Consider the following 14,696-nt stretch of genomic DNA (forward strand, 5'->3'; position numbering starts at 1 on the left):
AAAATGGTAAATTATTTATCAGCCTTTCTGACTTGTGATTAGTGTAAAGCAGCTCTCAGATGCAAATTGGAATTGTAATTAGACATGTAGAAAGGCAGCATCTGAGACCTGCTTTCCTGAAGCAGTGTAAGGTGCTTTTTTCCTTTTGTATCCAGCATAATTATCAAAGAACACTTTGCACATAAAAAACCCATGGATTTATTAAAACCAGAGACAGTTTTACATGGGATCAGGGAACTAAAGCTGGTCACCATGATGCTGGGAGTTTAGAGATAGAACATCTCAGCTTCTCATACTTGATTTTTTTTATCCCTGGGCTGGAAGGGGAAGGCAAACTCCCCACCTCTGCCAATTCATTACTCAGCTTTGAGTGAAGCAATTCTTGAACACAGCTACACTTAAAAACCCACTTAAAAAACCCACCCCAGACAAACAGAGCGATGATAAAACCCCCTTGGCAGGTACAGCAGAGACCACAGTCCCTCAGAGTCAGCTCATGACTCCCAGAGATTCTGGCCTCAGCCACTTCCCCTTCGTTCTGTGGCACAGCTCATTAAAATTTCAGGAGTAAAAAATGCATTTACGTTTGTGTAATAAGTCTGAATGCATTTAGGTTTTGGAGTTTGTCAACTGCAGCTTATGGTGAGCTTTTGAGGACGTGGTTTGGGTTTCTTTCCCCTGCTTAATTACACCAAAGTAAACCCAACACCAGGCAGGGTCAGGGACATGCTGGTCCAAGACTGAAGTGTGAGAGAACAGCTTTTACAAGGAGGAATTTTAAGCCTGCCCTTGGCCTGGAGCTGCCCTCCTTGCAGGTGCTGTTTGAGTCAGACCTTGAACACGTGAACAAAAAACAGAGCCTGACTACAGGACTCTGCTTATCAGCCCAGGCACAGATTATGGAAAAGAGTGAAAATCAGTAATTTCACTAGAATTGTGCTTTATCTTGCATTTTAATTACCAACACTTAATTAATAGCAGAGAAGAGCTGTATTAAAGGTTTCATCCTCACTAGGAATGCAGTTCAGAAGAAACAGAGATCTGAGCATCAAGCCCTGAGCTGCCAAAGATGCTCTTCACCCAAAAACGTCAAAGCACCATGCATATCCACCTTGCCAGCTCCCACAGGACAGCAGGGATGAGGGAAGAGACACCACAAGCATCTGAAGCAGCAAAGTGTCATTATCCACCCTGGAATCCAGCCAAGCCCCTCTTCTCCTGCCCCTTGGGATCAGCACAGCAGTTGAGGAATGAAATTCAAACCAGGATTTTTGAGAGCCTTGGTCAAACACCACTGGGTGGGTGCTCCCAGGTTCCCATTGCAGCCTCAAATCCCAGTGACACCAGGTCCCAAACTGGCTCCATACCCACGTCTGGAGGCCCTCAGCCACACAGGAGAGGGGAAAGAAGTTTCCAGGCATCTGGGCACACAAAGCTCCGAGGACATGGTGCCAAGAGCTCAGGCCTGCCAGAGGCAGCAGCTCAGCTCTGGGCGAGCGCGTGCAGCACTTGGGCACTCAGAGAGGAGCAGGAGTGCAGGCTCACCCCGGGGGCCCCAATCTTGGTCTCCCAGCATTCAAATCCACAGGCACACAAGTCTTGCTTGGCTGCTTCCACGGCCAGCGGGGAGGTGTCTGCCAAGAGCAAGGCAAGAGCAGCCAGCGAGTCAGCTCGGCCACTGCAGGGAGAGGAAAAGGGCCATGGCTCCTCCAAACACAGCCCCTGGCACAGGGCCAGTGCCCTCAGGGGCTGACACACATAAATGAACACTCTGAATCGGCCCTGGATCACACACTGCAACCCACAGTGCCAGGCAGTGCTGGGACACATCCCACCCATCCCTCCAGAGCCAGGCCAGGGCTGGCAGTGATTCCTCTGCTCCCAGACCTGCCCCCCCCCACCAGAGCTGTGAGGAAGAGGAAGATGCCCAAGGGGCTGTACTGACCTGGCGGCAGCAGGGTGATGCCACAGCCACCCCCACCAGCCCCAGTCAGTTTGCTGTGCAGGCTGTGGGATGCTGTCACCTGGCACAGCCTGTCCAGGGAGGGGTGGCCCACTCCGAGCACATTTAAGTGGTGTTGGTTTATGTCAAAGAATTCCTAAAAGCAACCACAAAGAGAGGAGATGAGCACACAAGGAGACAGAGGCTCTTTACAGCAGAAGCAGCCCTGCCTTCCCAGCCACCCCTCCACAACCACCTCATTTCTGCATAAATCTGGCCACCAGCACCAGGAGCAAGGTCAGGCCAGAGTCTGAGCTCTGAGCTGCTCATGTGTCCCTGTCCCCCATCACAACAGTGACAGGGTACAACAGCTCCTGCACCTTCCAGGAAAACCCTGATCCCGGCAAGCTGCCAGCAGGAATTTTTTCCAGAGCTCTCCAATGCCCCCTGACTGCTTCTCCTCTGCCCTGTCACTCGAGTGCTGAGCAGGGGCTGTGCAAGGCCCCTCGCCGGCCGTGGGAAGGGCACCGAGCCAGCAGCTCTCATTCCTGGCTGTCACCTTGCCCTGCTCTGCAATCCATCCAGCAAAGCCAAATCCAGGGACTTCTGACACGGCTGAGGCGTCGCTGGAGAGGTGACACAGAGGGACGTCCCTTTGTTTGCTCTGTGCTGCACTTCTGCCTCCTCCTGGGCAGGGCCCGGGCTGGGAGCCAAGGAACCTCTCGGCAGCACCACGCTGGGAATCTGGCACCCAGCTCAAGTGGGGTCGAGAGGGTCCTTCCCTTTGGACCCTTCTCTGAGTGAGCCCATCCTCCTGGCAGAGCTGTAGGAGCATCCCTGCCACACTTACCAGCCAGCCAGACCTGCTACTCCTGGAGAAAGCTGCCCAGCAGCAAGGTCCAAATGGCCAAGGGATGGACAGCACCACACAGAGGTGGAAGTTACAGCTTCTCCCCGCCCAGCAGGACAGGTGAGGAATTCAGCAGCAGAGGGAAGGGCTTGGCTTGTGCTTGGAGCAAGTCTGGAGCAGGGCCAGGAGCAGACACCGGCTCCCTGAGCACCACAGGGCCCTCCCAGCCCTGTGCTTCCCCCGCTAAGTAAGCAGCACCGAGCTGTTCCCTGCCTGCAGCTCCCGGTGAGCCAGGAGGGGCTCTGTGCACAGGGAGCACAGGGCAGGTGTCAGCCACATCCCCCTCCCTCAGCTGCACCCAGGAATCCTGCCAACCCCACACAGGAGTGGACACTGCAGAAAGAATCCCTCCCCCGCTCCAGAGCATTTCTGCCCAGGGTTTAAGGAACTGTGGGAAGAGCAAGGAGTGGGTGGCAGGCAGAGCTCAGCCACCACCCACTCCAGGCTGGGCAGGACACACGTCCATCCAGAGGCCTCTTTATATGCCTGAGTGAGGGCACAGCACTGCTGTGATGATCCAAGACACCTGTCATCTCCTGATCCAAAATCTGCCAGGAATCCGATGACAGCTTATGACACACTAGACTAGTTCCATGGTTCAAATACAGCGCTGGCCAGAGCTGCACATTTCAGAAACAGCCCAAAAGCTGTATTTATATATCTGTGTGCTGCATCTAATCAGCTGGGCCTCTGTGGGCTCTTCAAGCACAAGACAAAACAACAAGATTCAAGACAGGAACCTGCTCACTGCAGTGCTGCTTCCTGGGTGTGGGACACAAGGATGCTTTGGCATTTTCCATGTGAGGAGCTCAAAGCACAACTCAAATTATCCCCTCTCTTCCCTGTCCCCTGACACTTCTGACAGCCTGAGGATGTGGAATTAAGATGAGTTGTGTGAAGCTGTGCTGTGAATAGATCTCCCTCAGCTAATGGCAGCTCAGCCCACTGTGAGGGGTCCAGAATCCCACCATCCCCCTGGTGCCAAGGGAGCAGGACTCTGCTACAAATCCCATGGGAACAAAGCAGAGCAAGAGCAAGGACAAGCAGAGGTCCTCCTGAGAGCCAAGGGGAAGCATCCAGATGCCAACAAGGACCGGTACCAAATGGTTCCTGAGTGTCCAGCTTGGCTCCCAGGGCCAGGCCAGGTTTGCCTCAGCTGGGACACGGCCACACATCCCTCCCCCACGGTGCTGTGGAGCAGCATTACAGCACTCTCAGCACTTCTTCCACTCGGAAGCCTGTTCCTCCCCCCTCCCCAGCCTCTGCTCTTTGAGCAAAGCCAAGACAAACAGATCTTTGTGTGCACCTCGTGCATCAATGTCAGGTCAGCTCTGGGCATAGCTCTGTCTGTGGCTCTCCGGAGCCAGGATGAGCCTGGAGCACCAGGAGCTGGCTGGGAACCAGTCAGTCCATCACAAACCAGTGGCTCTGGGCTCTCCTCACCCCAGCCCGGGCAGTGACAGAGCAGCTGCTTCACAGGGAGTGACTGCCAGAGCCATGGCACTCAATGCAGGAGAAACAAACCCTCCAGAGCCACAGGTCCCCAGAACCCCAGGCCTGCCCCCTCCCTCCCTGCACACAGCTGGGAAGAGGCACCAGCAGCAGCTTCTGTCTCCTGGCTCCAGGAAGGGCATTAAAAGCAGCACACCCAGACCATGGTTTTGCTTAGAACTGAACATTTCCTGCTATCACTTCTTTTTTTTTTTTTTCAGACCTAATGTTCTTTAAATGACATTTTGATGTTCAACAGTAACAGTGGCTAAAAATACTGGCAAGCAAGCCCCTTACCTCCAGCACAGGGTAATGCTCTGGTGATGGATTTGCAGGCATCGCTTCCAGAACACTTTGGCACTCCTGAGAAATGGCATCGATGGAGTCCAGCACTGGGTTCATTATGGCAGGGAACTGGAAAGGGGGAAGAAGGGATGTCAGCTGCCTGCTTGCTGCTCTTCCAATACTACTGGGAGAAAACTGGTCCCAGTCTCTTTGAGCTAGGCAATTCCTCACTCATTCCCAGAGCAGGGCGATGGTAATCTGCTCCTGGCTGTAGAAAAGGGAGGAAGAGAAGGAAACAGGCCAGAGGAAGGAAATGCTCTTTTCATGGTTGCAAACTGATGATTTTAACTCCTGTTAAATTAGAGGAAGGGAGGAGATGAGCTGAAACTCCATTCCCAAGCAGCTGGAAGACAGGAATACAGTGGCAACAGGAGAGATGTCCCAAAAGATCCTGTGGGACCTGCAGTCCCACATGAGGGTTCTCTCTCAAAGGTTATCCCCCACATCTCCATCCCACAACCACCTGCACCTTCAGGATCTTCTCCTTTACACCAGCCACCAGGATCTTGGTGCTCCGAGGGACTTTTGTGTTGGTCAGCAAGATCCTCAGTGTGGGCACCCTGAAAGCAACAGCAGACAGAGAATCCCAGAGTGTTTTGGATTGGAAGGAACCTTAAAGCTCCTCTCATTCCAACCCCCTGCCATGGGCAGGGAACATCTCCTGGCCTCTTTCCTTCACACCCCCGAGGCTACAGCTTATTCTGCCTCAGAAAGCTTCTTTGAGCAGGAACCCAAGATAAGGAGTCCCATTCATTTTACAAAGCTTCAGCAGGTGTTTCAGTGCTGGCTGGGTTCAGGCTTGTTCCTCCTGGATACAAGGAACAACTGTACTAGAGCTATAAATAGTACTGTAATGTATTTACTAAAATCCATGTTTTTCAAGCAAATTTTTTTCCTTTGAAATACTCTCTACAAGAGTAGCCAGCAGTGGCCATTAACTGCTAATAGAGCAATTTCATGCACTGTGAAAGATTTTAATGGAGTCAGATTATACTTCTCTGGCAGGAGGCAGAGGGAACACACAGGACCCAGATTTCTCTCTGCCAATGGGCTTTCCCACCACCAGGTAAGCACAAAGTTCCCCCTCCCCACAATGTCATTTGCTGCCAGGAGCAGATCCATTCCTGCTGCCCATAATGCCATGAAATTAATATTGATCCTTTGTGCTGTGTTCATCTAATGTCAGATAATGACCAAACGTTTTATTGTCCCCATTCACCCCAACAACTGAGGCTGCCCACAGCCAAAATGGGGTTGCAGAGCCCTTCCCACACTCCAGCCATCTCCCATCATCCTCATACCCTCCAACACCCACCCAGAGCCTCTCTGACATGTTCCACCCACCGTGTGTGAGGGTTATTTTTAAACTCCAATATTACCTCTTTAACGGTGTGATTTTTCCTCCTTGGTATCTCAGGGCTCCACCTAAAGTAAAATACATGTTATTGTCTCTGTAGAGAGAGAGCTGGGAGATAACACAGAAGGTCTTTCATCTTCAGAACCTCACCCAGAGCCTGTGACAGTAATTGCAAGAAAAACCAGCTAAATGAACCATGTTCTCCAGCAGCACGGCCCTGCCTCACCCTGCTGTCTTAATGAGAGGGTCTGGCTGGACGTGCTCAACCCAAGGCCTTTCCCTTTGCTCTCCTCTCCTCCAGGATCACATCAAATAATTTTTGAAAAGGCAAAGAGTTTGGCCAGCATGAAACCTTTCCTGAGAAAACAGAATCCAGCAGTGATTCCCTGTGGCAGAGCCAAGCACATGGGATTCCGCGGACTGAACGTGTGCACTGGTGTCAGCAGCCATCCTGCAGCATGGAATTTCATTGTCCAGAAGGAATGTCTCACTTGGCTCCTACCCTCACAGAGGCACTGTGATTAGGTCTCATTAGAAAGATTATTAACAGTCTCCAAGGACACTTTCAAAACACTGGAAAGTCTCTGCTAATTGAAACTAAATGACAGCTGTCCAACTGCATTTTCCCCTGCATTTTCCCTGGGACAGGATTAGGTTTCTTTGTTCCTGCAGAATGTTTAAATATCAGTTATTTGCAGCAAGGTCTCTGCCCCGTGGCACCTGCCTGGGGGGGACAGAGCTCTGCTGCTCCTGCAGCCTGTTCCCAACATTCCAGCTGGCCCCAGGCCCAGCTCACAGATGGGGCAAACTGAGACAGGGGAAGGATTCCCTGTGCTCAGGCCAGAACAGGGAGCTGAGTTTGGGAGTTTCTGCCTGAGAAGCAGCAAACACACCTACCCCAGGTGCCAACAGCATTGTCCACACCCGACGGATTGCCATGGATCACCTGCTCCCCTCGGAAGGCCCAGCTGTTAATCAGGGTCAGCTCCTCTTCTGTCCACCTAGAAAGCAAGGAAATAACTCCAACACAAACCACTCCAAACCAGTGGATAGGGAGAGGTCAGGCTCAGGGGGAAGATCCCAGCCCTGGCCTGGTGTAGATCAGATTTAATGGAATTCAAGTCCAGACTCATCCCTGCCTCAGCAAACGTGGTGTGTTACCACACACACTGGAAAGGCTGAGGGAGCTGGGATTGCTCAGCCTGGAGAGGAGAAGCTTTGGGGCCCCCTAATTCCAGTGCCTGAAGGGGCTACAAGAAAGAGAGACTATTTACAAGGGCCTGGAATGACAGGACAAGGGGGAATGGCTTTAAATTGACAGATATCAACAGGTTTAGATTGGATACTAGGAAAAAGTTCTTCCTTGTGAGGGCAGTGAAGCCAGTGAAGCCCTGGTTGTGCAGGGACACCTCCCACTCTCCCAGGTTGCTCCAAGCCCCATCCAACCTGGCCTTGGACAATTCCAGGGATCCAGGAGCAGCCACAGCTTCTCTGGGCAGCCTCTGCCAGAGCCTCACCATGCTCAGGGAGGAATTCCCAGTATCCCATCTAATCCTGCTCTCAGTCTGAGCAAAAAACCACACCTCTGACCCTCCCTGCACACCACAAGTCAATTCAACAGGTATTCCATGCTCGGGCAGAGGCACAAATCCACATTTTGGGAAAGTCTTGCAGCATCTTGCAAGGCAAGGCAGAAATTCCAAGAGCCATGTGCTATTCAGAAACTTCACTCCTGCTTCCCTGGGCCTTGGCTGAATGTCCTTATCCATGTCCACACACCTTGCATTCCACCTCCAGGATTTAATCTGGGAGCACTCAGCAAACAGCTCACACCAGCAGCCTCAGGAACAGGAGTAAACCACTTGTTTTTAATCCTCTTTGAGAGGCTGCAATTCCTCCCGACACAGGAGCCTTTCTATCCTGCTGTTCTTTTCTTGCCATGGGAAGCAAAATCCTTCTGAAGTCTGACACCCCCAGCTCTCTGCACACCAGCTGGAAGGCAGGAATTGTGCAGGATGCAGGCTGAAGCCATGGAGGGTGAGCAGGGAATGAAGACATCCTGACTGCACCACTTGGAGCTGCCCTTTTATTTCCCAATTTGGGAGATTTGCCCAAGCACAGGGGACAAAGTGCTCCCAACAAGAACCTGCTTCTGTGTCAGGCTGCAGATTCTGGTTCAGAAGCAGAACACAGAACCACCCTCCTTGCTGTCTCACACTCAGCCCCACACAAAATCCCACACAATAGAGGTTCTGCCCCTCCAGCTTTGATTTTGAACAGCTTCAAACAGAGTTTCCCCTCACAGGGGCACAGCACTCCAGGCTTCCAAAGGGGAGCTCCAAGGGCAGAAGGAAAGAAACTCTCTTTCATCAGGTACTGATAAAAGGGAAAGACAGGCAGGAGATCAGGAGGAAATGCAGCACTTGCAGAAAAGAATTCATGAGAAATGCAAAAAAAACCCCAGAAAGGATCCTCGAGGACTCAAAGAAAAACCTGGAAGATGCTCAGAGCCAGAGGAAACTGAGGTTGAAAAATTTCAGTGTGTTTTGTTAGATTGGAAAAATAAAGCTTTTTCCCCCCTTTTTAGGTATGTTTTTCTGACCCTACACAAGGGAAACGGGGAGTTTTACAAAATCTGGGACAGGGCTGGGAACACTGGGCATGGACAGGAGATGGGCTCAGGGTGTCACTGGTGGTGACAGCCAAGAGAGACCAGCAGAGGTGGCAGTGCCAGAACTCATGCATGCAAAAGGGAAAGTGGAGCACAGAGAGCAGAGCTGTGCATCCCAGGCTGGAATTCCTTACCTGGCTGTGGATTCTCCCTCCTGCAGTGGGCAGGAGATGGCTCCACACACCATGAGCAGGGCTGCAGCCAGGCACACAGCATAGGCAGCACTGGATCCCAGCCCTGCTCCTGTGGGCAGCTCCGACCACACCACGATCTCCACGCTGGGAACATCCCTGGAAAAACAGACACACAGGGACTGGCACAAGCACCCTGAATTCCACCTCCAGACAACATCAAAAAGGCAAAGAGGCTGGTTAGGACTGATCACAGGGAAAGCTGGTTGAGAATTGGCAACATCAGCACGTGCATCTGACACACTGGGGCTTCAGGAGGGCTCATTCCTGAATGGAGCAGCCTGGCCAAGCCCTTGTGCTGGAATAAATCCCTCCTGAGCTGGATCCATGATTGGCACAGCCTGTCAGGCTGCTAGAAGGGGTTTCTGGTAACTAAATACCTGAGCAGCACCATAAAGAGCCCCTTCAGAGGTTGCTGTAAACAGGATTGTAAACATATTTCTGAATAAAGTGGAAACATCCCAAATCTGTAATTGCACAGCCACATCCCACTGGAGCAAGAGGCTGGTGGGGAAGATGGAACACGGACATATCCACGTCCCTTTGCTCCACTGAACACCTGGGTTGTGTTACTGACCCCAAAATCAAGCCCAGGAGCTTTTCAGGGCTGCTGAGTGACAGTCCCAGTGCCACCCTGAGACTGAAGGGAAACCACAACCCAGCTGCACAACCCAGCTCTTCATCCTTGGATTTCTTGGATGAGAAGATGGAAGTTAGGCTCTGCTTTGGTTTCTGACACTGCCCTGAGCACCCATCCAGTCACACAGAGATCATTGATGGTGCTGGGCAAGGCTGGCAACTGGAACAGCCCCCAGTTGTCAGAGTTTTAGGGAGATTCAGCCCATAAAGAAATCAGACTTAGTTCAGACAACAAATTCACAGTTTATTCCTGTTTTTCCAGCCTAAACCAGGAGCTGCCTGCTGGAGGGAGGGGTGTGTGTGTTGTGACTGTGGCATGAACTGCTCTGGTTTCAGCCCTCAGAAGTGAGAGCAGAGACTCCCAGCTCACCTGCCTGAAGCACCCACCCACCACCCAAATTTTGGGGCAGGAGCAGAGCCTTACCCATACTTAGCAGAAATAGCCAGGCACATATACAGGAAGGCAAGAGTAGCAAGACTTTCTGGAACTGAGGCCCCAGCAGCAATTCCAGCAAACTCCCTCAGTGCATCCAGCTGTTCTAGGCTGGGGGACTTGGGCTCATCACCATCAGCTATGGAAGCAAGCAGGGGAGAGTTTAAACACTTAAAAAAACAGGGAACTGTTACACTGAGAGCAGTATTTACAACAAAACCTTCTGTTACAGCAGGGAGCAACAGCTGGGGCCAATTTCAGGTTCTACCTGAGGATCTGTGATAAAATAACAACAAAATCTCCACCAGGGACTCTGAAATCTCAGCGTTTCCACACTCCACACTTCCAAATGTTTCTCTGCCTACACCTCCCATTGCATCCACCCATAATCACTATGGAAAATATGGCAAGTCACAAACTCTTCATAAAAAAATGTGGATTTTTGGAACTGGGATATCCTGGGGCTCCGGCCAGTGCAAGGTGCTGCAGAAATTCCCATGGGGGCTGGTGTGGGACAGACAGGCAGGAAATCAGGCCCAGGCTGGCTCCTGCCTGTGTCACAGCATTGCCCGAGCCACAACAGCACCGGAACAAGTCCCTGGAACCCAAACCAGGAGGGGACAGGGCCACGCAGGGACACCTGAGCATCAGCGGGGTCACAAGGGGAATGTAAATAACTGAGAGGTGCAGGGACAGGTCAGCGAGCGGGGTCAGAGACAAATAACAGGGGGGACAAATAACGCCACAGAGTCACCCCACGGGGGTTCTGCAAGGTCACCTCACGGCGGGGGTCCCAGCACGGTCACCGGGGTGTGGCAGGCACCGAGCGGTACCGAGAGCCCCTCACTGCCCCGGGGCAGCTCCTCCTTCCCCCGGCCCTTGCCTGCGATCCGCCCCCGCAGGGCCCGGAGGTCGGGGGTGTCCCAGCTCCTGCGGACGCCCACGCCGGGCAGGGAGACGCTCAGCCGGCCCTCAGCGCCGGGCCGCAGGCGGAGAAACGTCCGCAGGTCCAGCGCCACGGCCAGGGCCACCTGCGGGCGGAGAACGGGGGTCAGCGGCGCCTCACCGAGCTGGGCAGCCCTCACTGCCCCGCCGCGCCCTCACCTTGCCCAGCACCACGGCGTGCTCCCCGTGCAGGATCACCTTGCCCGGCGCCGACACCGCCAGCTCCCGCTCCCACATCGCCGCCGCCTCACGGCCCGCGCCGACTGACAGCCCCACCCACCAATCGGGGCCGCGCCCTGCCCCGCCTCCCTGAGCTCAGCCAATAGCCGGGCGCCGTGCAAGGGCGGGACTTGCGGGCGGCCAATGGGAAGGGGGCGTTGCGGCGTGGCGTGGCGCTGGGGTGACAGCGTGGGCTGAGGGCGGGACGGTGGCGACGGCGGCCGGGAGGGATGTGGCGGCGGGCGGCGGTGGCGGCGGGACGGGGACTGCGGGGGCCGCCGGCGATGGCGGGGCGGCGGTGGCGGAGCGGGGCGGGCAGGTGAGCGTGGGAGGGCCGAGACCCTCTCACGGCGTCGTTGCGCCCCTCACGGTGTCGTTCCGCCCCTCACGGTGTGTCCCCCCTCGCAGTGTCCCCCGGTGTCCCCTCACGGTTTGTGCCTCCACAGCCCCGACCGCGCCGCTGCCGAGCGGGCCCCGAGGATCTACACGAGGACGGGAGACTCAGGTAGAGCCCGGGGGGCTCCGGGGGCCGCGGGCGGAGCTCCCCGGGCGAGCCCTGAGCGCCTCCCGCCTTTCCCAAAGGATTCTCCAGCACCTTCACCGGGGAGCGGCGGCCCAAGGGCGACCGCATCTTCGAGGCCCTCGGAGCCACGGACGAGCTGAGCTCGGCCATCGGGTAAGGACCGGCTGGGAGGATGCAAGTCACATGGAAAATCATGTTTGTTATGATTTCTTCATTCCCAGCTAACTGTGTTTTGTTTTTTTCTCTCACCAAGGCTGGCTGGTGAGTTTAGCAGTGAAAAGGGTCACACGTTTGTTGATCAACTTCATAAAGTGAGTATTAATGATCATCTTCATCCAGTGCAGTCCCTTACCTGTGCTATTAAAACATAACTCCTGTGCTTACTATGCTTATGTTGTATAGGAGTTAAGTTATGCTTAACTCCTGTAACTTACCTATGCTATTAAAACATAACATAACAAAACATAAGTTCATTAAAACATGAACTCCTTAATTTTAGCCACAGTGCTCCCACTGATGCACAGGAATTCAATACATTTCAGTATATAAATAGGAATTCAATAGTATTTCAATATATAAATCTTTAAGGCTTCCTTTATTGCTCTCTAAGAGGCAAATTTCTTTAACCAGGAAGGAAGCTGCTAGATCAAATTATTAGTTTTGGGCAGACAGATTCATCTCTAGGTTTATTCTAAGTCAGATCCACATTATGAACAGGAGTTTTGTTTGAAACTGGGACACAAACCAACCACAAGGGCACAGCAGTGACACAGGTCCTGCCTGGGCAGCCTGTGAGTTTGGCTGGTCAGCTCTGCTGAGCACAGGAATGTGAAAAGCCATGGCTGGGAGTGTCAGCAGTTGTGATTTTTGTCCAGGTCCAGTGCATGCTGCAGGATGTGGGCTCCAACATTGCCACACCACTCTCCTCAGCCAGGGAGGCTCACCGGAGTAAGTCCTACCTTTCCTGGGGTGGCAGGGCTTGGGCACAGCCTGCTGTGGGTGGTGGGATGCTGAGTATTTGGTTTCTTAGGACTTGCTGATCCAAGAAAGCAAAATCAGACCTCAGCTTGTTGTCTGAATCACTTTTTTTTCAGCTGAATTTTCTCTCCCGTCTGTAGAACGAACGTCGTTCAGCGAGAAGCCCGTGCTGGAGCTGGAGCAGTGGATTGACAGCTACTCAGAGCAGCTGCCTCCCCTCAGAGCCTTCATCCTGCCCGTAGGTGCTGCCTGTGCCCCCCATCTCCTCGGGGTAGCCCTGCTGCACTGCCCACCATGGGAAAGCAGCCTGGGAGGTGCTGTTTCCATGGGCAGACGCCAAGAGAAAAGCAGAGACAAGGAGCTGGGAGTTCCTTTTGCCCCCCCTGCTGCACTGGGATGTCCTGGCTGTGGCGCAGGGATCAGCTCCATGTGTGTGGGAGGGCAGGGGGGCTGTCCCTGCTGCTGCAGGCACTGAGTGCTGTTTCCTTGCTGTTCCAGTCTGGGGGCAGGAGCAGTGCTGCTCTCCACTTCTCCCGAGCCGTGTGCCGCAGGGCTGAGAGGTGGTGAGTGCTGTGCTGGGGTCACCCTGAGGAAAGGGGATGGGGACAGCCCAGTGACAGCAACCCAGGGCTGGGCTGGGCTGGGCTTGGGGCTCAAGCCAAGCTTTTGTGTGTTTAGTCCAATTCCAGGAGTGCAGGAGGCACAAAGCCAGGCTCGTTCTTCCTTCCCCAACCAAAACCTTTTGGGATTCTGCAGCCCCATCCAACCTGGCCTTGAATACTTCCAGGGATGGAGCATTTTCTTCCTTCCCCAACTTAACCTTCTGGGATTTTGCAGCCTCCTCCAACCTGGCCTTGGATGTTTCCAGGGATGGAGCAGCCAGAGCTTCTCTGGCCAGGGCCTCACCACCCTCACAGGGAAGAATTCCTTCCCAGTATCCCATCTAACCCTGCCTCTGGCAGTGGGAAGCCATTCCCTCTGTCCTGTCACTCCAGGCCCTTGTAAATAGTCTCTGTTCAGTAATTCCCATGGATGAGTATCCTGGGAGGAGCAGAGCAGGGGGCTTCCAGGACAAACACAAACATTTCTGGCATCATTTATCCCTCCCAGATCCCCCTGGGAAGCAAAGATCCTTCACTTCTGCAGGGGTTAAAATGGGGACCCCAGGAGAGGTTTGGGGTGGGAAGAGGCTCCAGCCTTTGTGGGCTCAGAACTGAAAAATTAAACACCAGAATTTCCCTTTGCTTTTCCCAGCGTGGTCCCTTTAGTCCAAGCAGGAGAAGCAGATCCAAATGTGGCCAAGTATTTAAACAGGTAAAAAAACAAAATCCCAAACCATTGCCCTGTCCTACTGAAGCATTCCCTTAGTTCTGGGAATAAAACTGGGGGAGGCTTGCTTCTCAACAAGCTTCTCTTCTGGAATAAGATCACTTGTTTTCCTGCTTCTCCCTTGCTTTCCAGGCTCAGTGATTATCTCTTTGTCCTGGCACGTTATGCTGCAATGAAGGAAGGGAAGGAAGAGAAAATCTACATAAAGCCTGAGCCCTAGCTGGGAGCTGGAATGTTTTGTCCTTGATCATGGAAAACTAAATCCAGTTGACTGCTTTTGTCCATCAAGGAAGGGAGAGAGAACAAGCCTGGACTGGAAATTGGAGCTGCCAAGGATTTCCATGTGAAATAACCAGGACCTTGTTGATAAATCCTGAGAGGAACAGAATCACAGAATATCCTGAGTTGGAAGGGACCCAAACACACCTGTTATATTCCCTGGGCCTGGCCCACACATCCCATGTGGGGATGGCTCTGGAGTCACTGCTTCTCCAAGGTGGGAGTTGAGGCAGGAGAATTCCATAACATTTTGGAGATGCCTTCATTTCCCTGGGCAGCAGCAGGTGCTGTGGGAAGGCTCTGACAGGACTCTGAGGGATGATGAAGGGAAAACAATCAGCTCCTCCTTTGAAGTCTCAGTGCTCGTATGGAGCAGCAGCTGGAGGCGTTTGGGAATTGTGTCCGCCGCTCTGAAATAATAAATGTGAATTTCCTTGTACCAAA

At 53.3% G+C, this 14,696-nt stretch overlaps 2 protein-coding genes across 6 annotated transcripts; one reads left to right on the forward strand and one right to left on the reverse strand.

Annotated features, from left to right (window-relative positions):
• Positions 1–174: 174 nt before the first annotated feature.
• On the reverse strand, positions 175–11,207 carry MVK (mevalonate kinase). 3 transcript variants are annotated; one of them, XM_041488870.1, is made up of 10 exons: positions 11,084–11,207; positions 10,863–11,010; positions 9,971–10,118; positions 8,851–9,006; positions 6,943–7,046; positions 6,068–6,113; positions 5,158–5,248; positions 4,641–4,757; positions 1,946–2,099; positions 175–1,634 (listed from the first exon to the last, which is right to left on the reverse strand). In XM_041488870.1, the coding sequence occupies exons 1-10, from the start codon at positions 11,159–11,161 to the stop codon at positions 1,483–1,485; spliced, it is 1,194 nt and encodes a 397-aa protein (XP_041344804.1). In that variant the 5' UTR covers positions 11,162–11,207; the 3' UTR covers positions 175–1,482. The 3 variants fall into 3 exon arrangements, with proteins under 3 accessions (XP_041344804.1, XP_041344805.1, XP_041344806.1); XM_041488871.1 differs by having other exon boundaries at positions 175–1,678; positions 11,084–11,193; XM_041488872.1 differs by having other exon boundaries at positions 11,123–11,191.
• Positions 11,208–11,373: 166 nt separating this feature from the next.
• MMAB (metabolism of cobalamin associated B) lies at positions 11,374–14,696 on the forward strand. Of its 3 annotated transcripts, none has more exons than XM_041489070.1 (9): positions 11,374–11,462; positions 11,590–11,648; positions 11,726–11,819; positions 11,920–11,977; positions 12,542–12,614; positions 12,761–12,882; positions 13,143–13,207; positions 13,899–13,958; positions 14,106–14,696. In XM_041489070.1, exons 1-9 carry the CDS (start codon positions 11,374–11,376, stop codon positions 14,191–14,193), a joined length of 708 nt encoding a protein of 235 aa, XP_041345004.1. In that variant the 3' UTR covers positions 14,194–14,696. The 3 variants fall into 3 exon arrangements, with proteins under 3 accessions (XP_041345004.1, XP_041345005.1, XP_041345006.1); XM_041489071.1 differs by having other exon boundaries at positions 12,785–12,882; XM_041489072.1 differs by lacking the exon at positions 13,143–13,207.

Source organism: Pyrgilauda ruficollis, unplaced genomic scaffold (assembly GCF_017590135.1).
Source record: "Pyrgilauda ruficollis isolate IOZ18807 unplaced genomic scaffold, ASM1759013v1 scaffold9, whole genome shotgun sequence".
Lineage (NCBI taxonomy): Eukaryota > Metazoa > Chordata > Aves > Passeriformes > Passeridae > Pyrgilauda > Pyrgilauda ruficollis.